The sequence below is a fragment of the Mus caroli genome, chromosome 4 (genome assembly GCF_900094665.2).
Source record: "Mus caroli chromosome 4, CAROLI_EIJ_v1.1, whole genome shotgun sequence".
NCBI classification, from domain to species: domain Eukaryota; kingdom Metazoa; phylum Chordata; class Mammalia; order Rodentia; family Muridae; genus Mus; species Mus caroli.
This window is the reverse complement of record NC_034573.1, coordinates 123,616,390-123,627,541: the sequence shown is the minus strand read 5'-3', so window position 1 is coordinate 123,627,541 and position 11,152 is coordinate 123,616,390. Positions and strand designations below refer to the sequence as shown.

The window sequence follows — 11,152 nt, the reverse complement described above, 5'->3', positions numbered from 1 at the left end:
AGTGAGTTCCAGGACAGCCAGGGCTATACAGAGAAACCCTGTCTCAAAAAAACAAAAACAAAAAACAGGGGCTGGGGGAAAAAAAAAAAAAAAAACGGGCTGGAGAGATGGCTCAGCGGTTAAGAGCACTGACTGCTCTTCCAGAGGTCCTGAGTTCAATTCCCACCAACCACATGGTGGCACACAACGGTCTGTAATAGGATCTGATGCCTTCTTTTGGTGTGTCTGAAGACAACAACAGTGGACTCCTGTACATAAATTAAATAAATAAATCTTTAAGAAACCAAAACAAAAACAAGAAAAAAGGAAAAGGAAGGAAAAATAAAGACTTTGGTTAACTTGAGTCGGGGGCGGGAGGAGGCAACTGTTCTTCCCCATCCCTTTTTCTTTGAAATAAGATCTATAGCTCTAGCTTGCATGGTGCTCACTATGTAGCCCAGGGGGGTCTTGAACTCACAGCGGTCCTACTTGATCCCCTGGGATATGATTACAGGTGTGTGCTGGAATTGCCAGTTGTAACCACTGTGTTCCACTTGCTTGGGTTTTTCTAAGGGCAAATAACTGAGAAACCCTAGGGCACCGCTGAGGTTGAGCGAGGACCCAGACCCTTGATGTGGGCAGACGACATCTAGATGATGGCTGGCTTTTCCATTCCTCCCCAAGAATTACAGCTATCCCCGGGCACAAGGTCTACCCCCGATTCACTCAGGAAGCCACACTGGCCAGGTGTGGTAGCACATACCTTTCCTCCTAACACTGGAGGCAGAGGCAGGTGAGTTTCCGTGAGTTCGAGGCCAGCCTGCACAGAGCATGCTAGTAAAGGGCAGGTTAGAGAGAGCTTCTCAAAAAGACTGTATTGTTTTAGAGGGGGCTGGAAATTTCACAGCCACTGGAGAAATCAGAAGAATTTCAGCCAGCTGTGCGACATAAACCAAGTCCCTTAATGTCTTTGCCTTAGTATCCTTGTCTGTAAAAATATAGAGTCTCGCTAGATCAGCTGTCCCTTGTCCTACACATAGTGGTCAGGCTCTGCCTTGGCTACTTCTTCACTTCTGGCACTGAGCTGGGCCACCCTTTAGATGAGCCCTGAGCCTTCCAAAGGCCTTCAGGGAGTTCCCTTCCTTCCTCCTGGAGCTGTTTCTCCTCCTCTTGGTTTGGCTAGGACTTTGCCTATGCAGGCCCTGGCCACCAGCTCTGGTGACAGAATAGCAAACAATTTTAAGAGGCATTCTTTATTTCATTTTCCTAAATTAACCCAGGGAGGTGGGTATTGTTAACCATTTCATAGATTAAGAGAAGGCCTTAGGTGGCTAGAGAGGTGGGGCACTGATTTAAAACATTTCTTGCTCTTGCACCTTCACCTTCAGGCATCTACATGGTGGTTCACAGTCATCCTTCCTTAACTAGTTCCAGGCTTCCAATGCCCTTTTCTGACCTCCAAAGGGGTGTGCGTGTGTGTGTGTGTGTGTGTGTGTGTGTATGCAAAACATGCATACTCATTAAATTAATAAATCGAGAATAACTGTTTCAGTGTCAGAGCCAACCTTGGCGCCTAGCACCGTAACTGATGACAGTGTTCCCAGCACAGGCACCAGAGCATCACAGGTTTGGGGCTAACCTGGTTTTAGAAAGTTCAGGTCAACCAGGGCCACATAGCAAGATCCTGTCTTGAAATAAATACGTAATTTAAAAAATGCCGGGTGTGGTGGCACACGCCTTTAATCCCAGCACTCGGGAGGCAGAGGCAGGCGGATTTCTGAGTTCGAGGCCAGCCTGGTCTACAAAGTGAGTTCCAGGACAGCCAGGGCTATACAGAGAAATCCTGTCTCGAGAAAAAAAAAATTATGTTATGATCCAAAAAGAAAATTCTATAGCTGACATTTTATTTCAACCAACTGAAATGTTGTATACAAGATAGGCACTATGTAATGTAGATACTAAAATTGTTTATTGCGTCACCAAATCTCAATATCTGCTCTATAAAATAGAATGTAGAGTCTCTCAGGGTTGTTCTTAAAAAAATTTCTTGTATGTGCTATGGGCAATTTATGGTTTTTCCTACAAATAAAAAGTTTATTTAAAAAAGAAAGGAGAGGGCTGGTGAGATGGCTCAGTCGGTAAGAGCACCCGGCTGCTCTTCTGAAGGTCCAGAGTTCAAATCCCAGCAACCACATGATGGCTCACAACCATCTGTAACGAGATCTGGACACGACACTCTTCTGGTGTGTCTGAAGACAGCTACAGTATACTTACATATAATAAATAAATAAATCTTTTTTTAAAAAAAAGAAAAAGAAAGGAGAAAAGGAGAAATGATTCAGCTATTAAGAGGATGACCTGGTCATCCAAGGGGTGAAGTTCAGTTTCCAGCTGTCACAGTGGCTGACAGCCACCTGTAATTCCTGCTCCAAGGGGAATCTAGTGTTTCTGGTCTCTGTGGGTAGCTGGACTCATGTTCACACACACACACACAAACATTTACACGCACAATTTAAAAAGTAATAAAGGGCTGGAGAGATGGCTCAGTTGGTAAAGAGCACCAACTGCTCTTCCGAGGGTCCTGAGTTCAAATCCCACCAACTACGTGGTGGCTCACAACCATCCGTAATGAGATCTGACGCCCTCTTCTGGTGCATCTGAAGACAGCTACAGTGTACTTAGATGTAATAATAATAATGTTTTTTTAAAAAAGTAATAAAAATAAATCCTTTTAGGGAGAGGGAGGCTTTGAGACAGAGTTTCTCTGTGTAGCCCTGGCTGTCCTGGAACTCACTCTGTAAACAAGGCTGGGCTCAAACTCACAGAGATCCATCCACCTGCCTCTGCCTCCTCAGTGGTGGGATTAAAGACATATGCCACCTCCACAACCTCAGCTAAATAATCTTTTTAAAGGAAAAGACGAAATATAGCCTTAGAAAGCTGAGTCTTTTGGACTAGAATTGCTCAAATTTTGGGACTTCGATCAAATTCATTCTGATGTGAGAAGATTCATGCACCTTTGTGTGTGTGTGTGTGTAAAAGTGTGCCACAATGTGCTTGTGAAGGTCAAAGAACAACCGTGAGTTGATTTTCTCCTTCCGCATTCTTTATTGTTTGTTTTGTTTTATTAGTCTTCTTGAGACAGAATCTCACTAAGTACTCCTGGCTGCACTAGAATTCATAATGTAGGTCAGTCTAGCCTGCTACTTCCTGTATACCAGGCTAGCCTTGAACTCACAGAGATCTGCCTGCTCTGCTTCCTGAGTGCTGGGATTAAAAGTATAGACTACCATAAAGTGCTCTCCTTCCCAGCTTTTCATGGAGTTCAGGGATTGAGTCCAGGTCAGGCATTTTGCCAGCCCTTCCTCTGCCTTTCTTTTTTGAGGCAGGATCTCTCACTATAGGTGAAGTTTTCTGCTAGACTGGCACATACTGCAACCTTTTGTTTCTGTGATCCAGCTTGAGCTACCCTCCCCCTAACCCCCCTCACAAGTAATTGTGGAAGGGGAACTATGTTTGGTTTGGTTTGGTTTGGTTGAGACTGTGTCTGTTATGTAGCACTGGCAGTCCTGGAACTCACCAGCCTGGCCTCAAATCTGTAGAGATCCACCTGCCTCCTGAGTGCTAAGATTAAAAGTTCACTACCAGCCGGGCGTGGTGGTGCACGCCTTTAATCCCAGCACTCAGGAGGCAGAGGCAGGCGGATTTCTGAGTTCGAGGCCAGCCTGGTCTACAAAGTGAGTTCCAGGACAGCCAGGATTATACAGAGAAACCCTGTCTCGAAAAAACCAAAAAAAAAAAAAAAAAGAGTTCACTACCAGCCAGCCGTGGTGGCGCACGCTTTTAATCCCAGCACTTGGGAGGCAGAGGCAGGCGAATTTCTGAGTTTGAGGCCAGCCTGGTCTACAGACTGGGTTCCAGGACAGCCAGGACTACACAGAGAAAAAAAAGTTCACCACCATGCCTGACCTAGTCACAGCTTTGTTTTGAGAGTCAGTGAAAAACGGTTGAAGTGTTTGTGAGTACTTCTAAAGAATAAAGACAGGATCTGGGCCATGGTGGCACACACCTTTAATCCCAGTACTCAGGAGGCAGGGACAGGCAGATCTCTGAGTTTGAGTCTAGCCAGTTTCAGTACAGCCAGGACTACCCAGAAAAACCCTCAGCAACAACTGAACAGAGTGAAAACAAGGTGGTCAGAACTCACAGGCTGATTAGAACAAGACTTAAATAAAACACAAAATGCCACAATACAAGGTTGGAGATGGTAAAGGACACCAGGATGTGAAAAACCTATAGCTATCCTATCCTACTGCTCACTGGTCAGTGCAGCACATGCTTGACCCAGCTGCTTGGAAGTGTGGATAACATAGTGGAACTCTGACTCAGGAACAAATACACTCCACCAGGTTGCTCGCTCATGGGTTCTGTTCAGCAGGAGGAGCTCTGTAGGCCACAGATTGGCAAGGAAGGCAAGAGTCTATGAGATGAAGCAGCCCCCCCCCCTTTTGTCGCAGGTGTCCTCACTATGCCCTTTTATGACCACATGGTTAAGTTCGTCAACGCTTCCTGTACAGTGCTCCAAGTGCCAGAGAGGAGAAGTCTTCTCTCCTCTCTCAAAAGGGCTCATCATTTGTCCAAAGACACATGCAAGGTCTAGGAGGGGTCACCAGAGACGGATCGCTACCACCTGCCAGAACTGACTCCAGGGCCCTACGGAGGCCATCGGGATTCTTCTAAGAGGAAGAGCCGACTGGAGACTAATACCTAGTCTAGGCAGCAGTAAGTGGCTTAACAGAGCTGAACTTGCTACGGTCTTCCTAGAAGGGCCATTTGCTCATAGTCAAGCCTGTCTTCATTATAAGAGGCAAGTCCAGTTCTAGACTTTGAAAATAGACTAGAAAGTTGGAGAGTGGCACCTCACATTGACCTGGGAACCATGAGGAGACCCAGACAGTAGACAATGTAGCTAATGTTAGAGTGGATTTTGCATTTATTATCTCTAATCCTTTAAACCTCTCTTCAAGGTAAGCACAACCCCCACTTTACAAATAAAATTTTAAAAGGCTACGAGAGACTCTTCCCAAAGCCACAAAACTAGTTGGTGGAAGAGTCAGAAATCAGACTATTTACCTGTTTCTAAGCATAAGCTTGAAAAGGATTTTACGAAATGAAGACACTTCCACACAAAGCAAGCCAAGATGAACTGACTTGCCTGTGTAACACTGGTCCACGGCTTACATAGGTCCAAGCCTTTCCATACTGGCAGAAACTCTCCAGAGGTTGGCCATTCTGTGCCCTATCCCACACCTAAAATTATACTCCTGCCTCAAACCCTACTTTTCTCTAGCAGAAGGCCCGAGACATGTACGCTGAGGAGCGGAAGAGGTGCCAGCTGGAGAGGGACCAGGCCGCAGTGACAGAGCAGCTGCTTCGAGAGGGGCTCCAGGCCAGTGGGGATGCCCAGCTCCGACGGACGCGCTTGCACAAACTCTGCACCAAGAGGGAAGAACGAGTCCAAGGCTTCCTGAAGGCCTTGGAACTTAAACGGGCCGACTGGCTGGCACTTTGGGGCACTGCATCTGCCTAAGTGGGGCTGGCTACCAGCCACTTTGCCCGGCCCTTTGCCTCTTGGGCCCCGACTCATCTTTCTTTTTCCTTTCCTTTTCTTTTGAAAAGGCACTTCCCTGTTTTTGATGAATTGGGCTCCCTCTGTTTTGCAGGGAACCCCAAAGGCAAGTTCTGCTGCCTATGGATACCTTTGGACTACCTTTGACAGTTACCCTTGAAGTTTGAGGTAGAATCTCTCATGTGTACACTAAATCCAAGTCCAGCCACTAATACATTTGGAGAACAGGGGACCCTAATTCATTAGCTATATGTCCGTCCCTGTTTCTGGATGCATGTTCTTTTTCCACCAGCATATCCTTCACCGTGCAGAGGAGACCTTCCCAAAGCCTAGGCCTTTACCAGTCCTGCCTAAGCCTCCCCATGTGACTTCCACAAAAGATTTGGATCTACTGGTAAATTTTAACTGATAGGCAGCCAACATTATTGGGCAGGGAAGAAAGGGGTGGGGAGGACAGCAAGAAAATTTGCCCATCTGCTGCTCCTCCCCTTGGCTTTCCACCTGGGATTTGCTATTGAATCTCCACCCCCTCCCACTACCAGTACTGACTGCTCACTGAAAGGCTCAGCGCCCCCAATGGCCCATGGAAACCAGGCGGGTGATTACAATCCAATTACCTATTGTCAACTCAGCCCACACAGGCTTTACTCCCCCATGCAGGGAGGGCATGGGGCCAGGCTCCACTCCCCTGTGAGACCCAACCCCCTCCGTGACTACAGACAGGGTGGCAGAAGGGCCCCTAGAGGTCCTAGAGTCTAATCCAATACAGGCCAATTTGTGTTTAACATATGAGGACTGAACAGAACCAAGCATTTCCCAGTGGACTGAAGTCTTCCCTCGCCATCTCAAACTGATTCCCACTCCCAGTCTAAAAGGTCCTCACAGCTCTTTGACCTGGCTCCCTAAGTAGGCCCTGAGACAGTTTACTCTCTGTGTGGCAGAACTTACTCTAGCTCTCTCAGCCTCCTGTGAGCCCAACTCTTCCCCATCAGGAAAGAGGCAAGGTTCCATCCTTTCCTGGCCTCCCCATGGGCTGAGGAGAGAGGATGACCTCTGAAGGAAGGTCTGCTGAGCTAGTCTGTTTCAGGTGTCTCCGAGCTGTGAGTACTAGCCAGAAACTCCAACCAAATGTCACTCTGGTCTCATGCTGTCTGTAAGCCCTCCCCAAAATGTGCGCTATGCCTTCTTCCCCATCCCTATTTCTGTGCCCAGATGCCTGGCACTGGTGAACTTTTGGCCATCTTCTTCCTATCAGAATCAAAAAAGGCCTGACACTGAAACCAAGAGCCAATCAGTAAGCCCTTTGGCAAGGCCCCCTGTACACCTGGCACTCCCCAAAACCAATCCCTGGCACAGAGATCCCCAAGAGCAGGTGCTGTGCACTTTCCAGCTTTACAATGAGGCTGTTGACAGCTTTAATTAGGGAGGCATGAATTATGTGGCTATAATACAGAGCCCTACAATTAAGGCGGGAATGAGAGGCTGGAGGCAGCAAACGGAATCTGCCCGGCAAGCAAGGCTGTTGAGGCCTGGCTGACTTTCTCTTAAGATTGGAGTACAGTAGCAGTGATTAATGCGCCTGGTATCTTCCAGCCCCAGGACCTGTATTCTGGGAAAGGTGCACAGGGTGGGGTGGAGGATGGCTGCCTCGGGAGGCACTGTGGGCGTGGAAAGGAGAGGCAGATCCACTGTTGTCCATAGGCAAAGGCTGAAAAATGCTTGATTTGAATTCGCAGATGTCTGCTTTCTGCTGCCATGGCTATTACAAACTAGCTTCAACCCTTGCCTCAGAAATTAAGATGGGACCTATTTTGTGCCTTCCGCCTGAGCACCAAACACCCTATTGCAGATGTTAGCCAGTTGTGTTATGGGCATCAAAAAGAATTTAAAATTTTCTTTTTGAGATACAAGGTTTGTGTGGTAACTGCAAACGAGAGGAGGTTTTGCCTTACTGCTGCAGTTGGCCCCCTCCCTCGGGTGCGCTCGGCTAGCTCTAGAAGGCCGGACTTCGGGCTGGGGTGGCCTGGAAGGGCCCCTCTGCCATCACACCTGTTCATCGACTTGTTTCCTAATCTTCCGGCGCTTCCCTTCAACCGCCTTTTCCTCACGCAACCGAGAGCAAGCCAGCTCGATGGTGTGTGAGGCGGGCTTTCGCCAGCTGTGGCATCTGCAAAGCCCAGGTTCCATGGCCTCTGCTGAGTGGGGGCAGCTGGGTAGCTAGCTGCAGCCCAGACCCAGAGAGCCGAGTGGGAGGGGCGTGCTCCCGGGCTGGGTCGCCGGCTTTTCTCCACCATTCTGTGACAGGGGCCAGACGTGCGGGGATTTAAGGAAGCCACCGGGCAGATGTTGGGGGGCTGTTTAACGTTGGGGAGGCGGCTCAGCAGTAGGTGCTGAAAGGACAGCTCCTACCTGCCCCGCGGTACCCGAAAGGCATCCCTGTGTGGAAAGTCTCCCCTGCCAGCCCACACCTCCACATCCCGTGGACTGCTTTCCAGGTGAGCACACCGAGGGACTCCCCAAGGTGGCAACTCAAACGGATGCACGTCCGACTGCGCCAAGCTAGCCTCCCGGCTCTCAGCCCACGGGAGCCCGTGGTCCCCGGAGCTGCGGCCGGCGCGCCTCCCGCCGCCTCTGGAGCTGGGCGGCGCGGCCAGGCCTCACAAACCCCTCTGCTGGGGCCCCGGCGGGAGCAGGAAGGAAAGCGGCCGAGATGTGCCCAGTGTCGCACGGCTTGGAGAAGTGGGTAGAAGGGTTGCATAAGGTGGAAGGAACTTGGTAGTTTGCAAAAGCCAGGTCTGGGCGGGAGCGGAACCCCAAGCCTGCCGCCTCGCGCGCCCCTCATTTATTACCTCCGACTCCGAGGCGCGCCCCCTCCCCCAAGGCGCGCCGCCGTCTCGAGCGCCCTCCCCCTGCACCCCCTCCTCACTCCAGAGGAGGTGAGTTTAAACCCCGCCCACGTGACCCCAACTGGGCCAATGAGCGGCGACGGGAGGTGAAATCCGGTTCTAACCGGTCCGGGGCTCCCAGCGCTATAAAAACTTTATAAACCCCCCGGAGCCCGAGCAGTGTGAGGAAGCAGCGCGGACGACCCCCGGACGGAGCAAACCCGCGCGCCGCTGTATCCCCGTGCTCAGCGCCGACGTCCCCTGCCGCCACCATGCCCAAAAGAAAGGTACGTGGCGCGAGCGTCCCGGGGCTGCCGCCGCCGCCGCCGCTGGCCTCCGGCTCGGGACTCGGCGGTAGGTCGGGCGCGGCGCGAGGTTCCAGCCCGAGTCGGGCTGCGGGGCGAATCGTGCGAGGCGCGCTGCCCGCGGGCGCCAGAAGCCATATTGGAGGCTCGGTGGCGGCAGCAGGAGGAGCCATGTTGGCAGCTGTTTATCCCGCTCCCTGTGGCCGCCCGCGCCCCCTCCCCCACCGGCAGCCCCCTCCCCTCCTCCCGCGGGCGGGCGGGCGAGCGAGCGAACGAGCGGGCGATTCAAACCCGAAAGGGCGGGAAGGCGGCGCTCGGCTGGGCGGGCGGGGGAGCGCGCTGCCGCCAAAACTGCGTCCGCGAGGGGCGGGCCCGCGGCGAGGCTCCGCCCCCTCCCGGCCGCCCACGTTCCGGGCGCACGAGACGCGCGCCCCCGCCCACGGCTTCCCCGAGCTCCCGCCCTCGACGGCTGCCATAGCAACGGCGCCAGGCGCCGCCTCCGGAGAGGTTTGTTTGCACAATCTGCAGCTGTTGTTACTGCCTGGCGCTGGTGGCTCCGAGCGCCTGCCGGGCCGGGCTCCAGCTTCTCCCGCGCTCTGCGGCCAGCCTGCCCGGTCTTTCGTGCTCCTCGGACTTTAGTTGGGCCTTATCCCCGCCAAGGCTTCTTATATAAAACTTGGGAGTATACGTTTTTGGAATGGGGTTGCTGTTAAGTTCCGGTTCTCTGAGATTTGCCTCCGAGGTTACAAGTTTTGGTCTTTTTATCATTTTGTAGGCTGAAGGGGATGCTAAAGGAGACAAAACCAAGGTGAAGGACGAGGTGAGTCTTCTCCGTTGAGGGCATGCACAAAGCCTTGCGTAGTAGCCACCAAGGTTCTTTGGTAGTTAATGACCACGAATTGTTTCATTAACTTTTCTTTAACGTGAAGCTGACTAGTGAGGCGACCTGTGCTTATTAATCTTACTTTGTTCCTTTTTTAATAGCCACAGAGAAGATCTGCAAGGTTGTCTGCTGTAAGTGTATGCTTCTATTTCCTCATCCTTACCTGATACTGGGAACCATGGGTGGGGGGGGGGGATCTCTGTGATCTCGTTGCATTATAGATGGTGGCTGTTGCACATCTAGAGGTGTTTGCTGTTGTCCCACGTTCTGATGCTTCCGACTAAAGTGAAAGATGCCTTTTACATTGTAAAAGAAAGGCGATCCTGAGAACTAGTTTTCCAAGCTGTGGTTTGATGGGTTGTTTCTTTGGTCTGTGGTACTAATGGTTTCCTCTTTCCCCCCCCCCCCCTTCCAAAATAAGAAACCTGCTCCTCCAAAGCCAGAGCCCAAACCTAAAAAGGCCCCCGCGAAGGTAAGCCGGCCTGAGACACCGCAGCGCTAATTCTAGACTGGGGATTTTCAAGAGAACTGTCCTTCCCCACCTTAGCCTAATTCAACGTGAGATGACTCCTTTAATGGATGCCCTAAGCTATTTTGATTCCTGAGAACTTGTCCTGTTAGTGTCCTTGGCAACAGTTATAGAAAACTACAATTGACCTTTTAAAAGAGCACTTTTAGCTGTCCTATAATTTGAACAACTCTGAAGGACTACAAATTGTAATTTAATTTAGCTTAGTAGAGGGGATATATATCTTAAATAGGCAAGCCCTCTTTGCAGAACTTTGTAGGTTATGTCACAGTAACATAAGATGTGCAAGCTAACAAACCCTTGTATCCATCCTTCCTTGATTTTAGAAGGGAGAGAAGGTACCCAAGGGGAAGAAGGGGAAAGCCGATGCCGGGAAGGATGCGAATAATCCTGCAGAAAATGGAGATGCCAAAACAGACCAGGTAGAGTGGCTGTTCGTTTCTTGTCGGGTGTGCCTGCACTCAGTGATAGCCAAACTTCTTGTTACCCATTATGTGCGTGTCACACTGCATTAGATGTGATTTTCCTCCTGCCTGAAATCCTCAGAGGCCTATCATAACCTAAAGCTTTTCCTGATATGTCACTCATGCTGGTACCATAAGTTTTAAAGCTGGGAGTGATCTTTGGTCTTTTCTAGTGGTGGGCGGGGTTAGCAAGTGGTCCATTCTTCAGGTGCATGCATGGTGTCTTTTTAAGTACCCAAGACCTGGATTTTAGCCTGGAAACAAGATGATTCCATATAATACTGTGATCTGATAAATTCTGGTGTACATACTGACTATCTGTTTTTCATTTAGGCACAGAAAGCTGAAGGTGCTGGAGATGCCAAGTGACGCGTGTGCATTTTTGATAACTGTGTACTTCTGGTGACTGTACAGTTTGAAATACTATTTTTTATCAAGTTTTATAAAAATGCAGAATTTCGTTTTACTTTTTTTTTTT

The 11,152-nt window shown here is 50.3% G+C and overlaps 2 protein-coding genes across 5 annotated transcripts in view; both read left to right on the top strand.

Moving 5' to 3' along the window:
- Dhdds (dehydrodolichyl diphosphate synthase subunit) overlaps positions 1-7,518 on the top strand; it is a 33,364-nt gene extending 25,846 nt beyond the window's left edge. For 2 of the 4 annotated variants that reach the window (XM_029476410.1, XM_021160879.2), the window contains exon 9: positions 5,333-7,518. In XM_029476410.1, the coding sequence (XP_029332270.1) occupies positions 5,333-5,569 (237 nt within the window). In that variant the 3' untranslated portion in view covers positions 5,570-7,518. Of the gene's footprint in view, positions 1-5,329 lie in introns of all 4 variants that reach the window. The other 2 variants (XM_029476408.1, XM_021160877.2) reach the window with 1 other exon arrangement.
- Positions 7,519-8,581: 1,063 nt separating this feature from the next.
- On the top strand, positions 8,582-11,152 carry Hmgn2 (high mobility group nucleosomal binding domain 2). Its single transcript, XM_021161032.1, has 6 exons — positions 8,582-8,780; positions 9,574-9,618; positions 9,783-9,812; positions 10,103-10,153; positions 10,537-10,632; positions 11,008-11,152. The coding sequence occupies exons 1-6, from the start codon at positions 8,766-8,768 to the stop codon at positions 11,041-11,043; spliced, it is 273 nt and encodes a 90-aa protein (XP_021016691.1). The 5' UTR covers positions 8,582-8,765; the 3' UTR covers positions 11,044-11,152.

Excerpts from the sequence above, each read along its gene's own strand:
- Hmgn2 (XM_021161032.1), top strand. Across the intron at positions 10,154-10,536 it reads CTAAAAAGGCCCCCGCGAAG|AAGGGAGAGAAGGTACCCAA; the intron begins GTAAGCCGGCCT and ends CCTTGATTTTAG. Across the intron at positions 10,633-11,007 it reads GAGATGCCAAAACAGACCAG|GCACAGAAAGCTGAAGGTGC; the intron begins GTAGAGTGGCTG and ends TTTTTCATTTAG.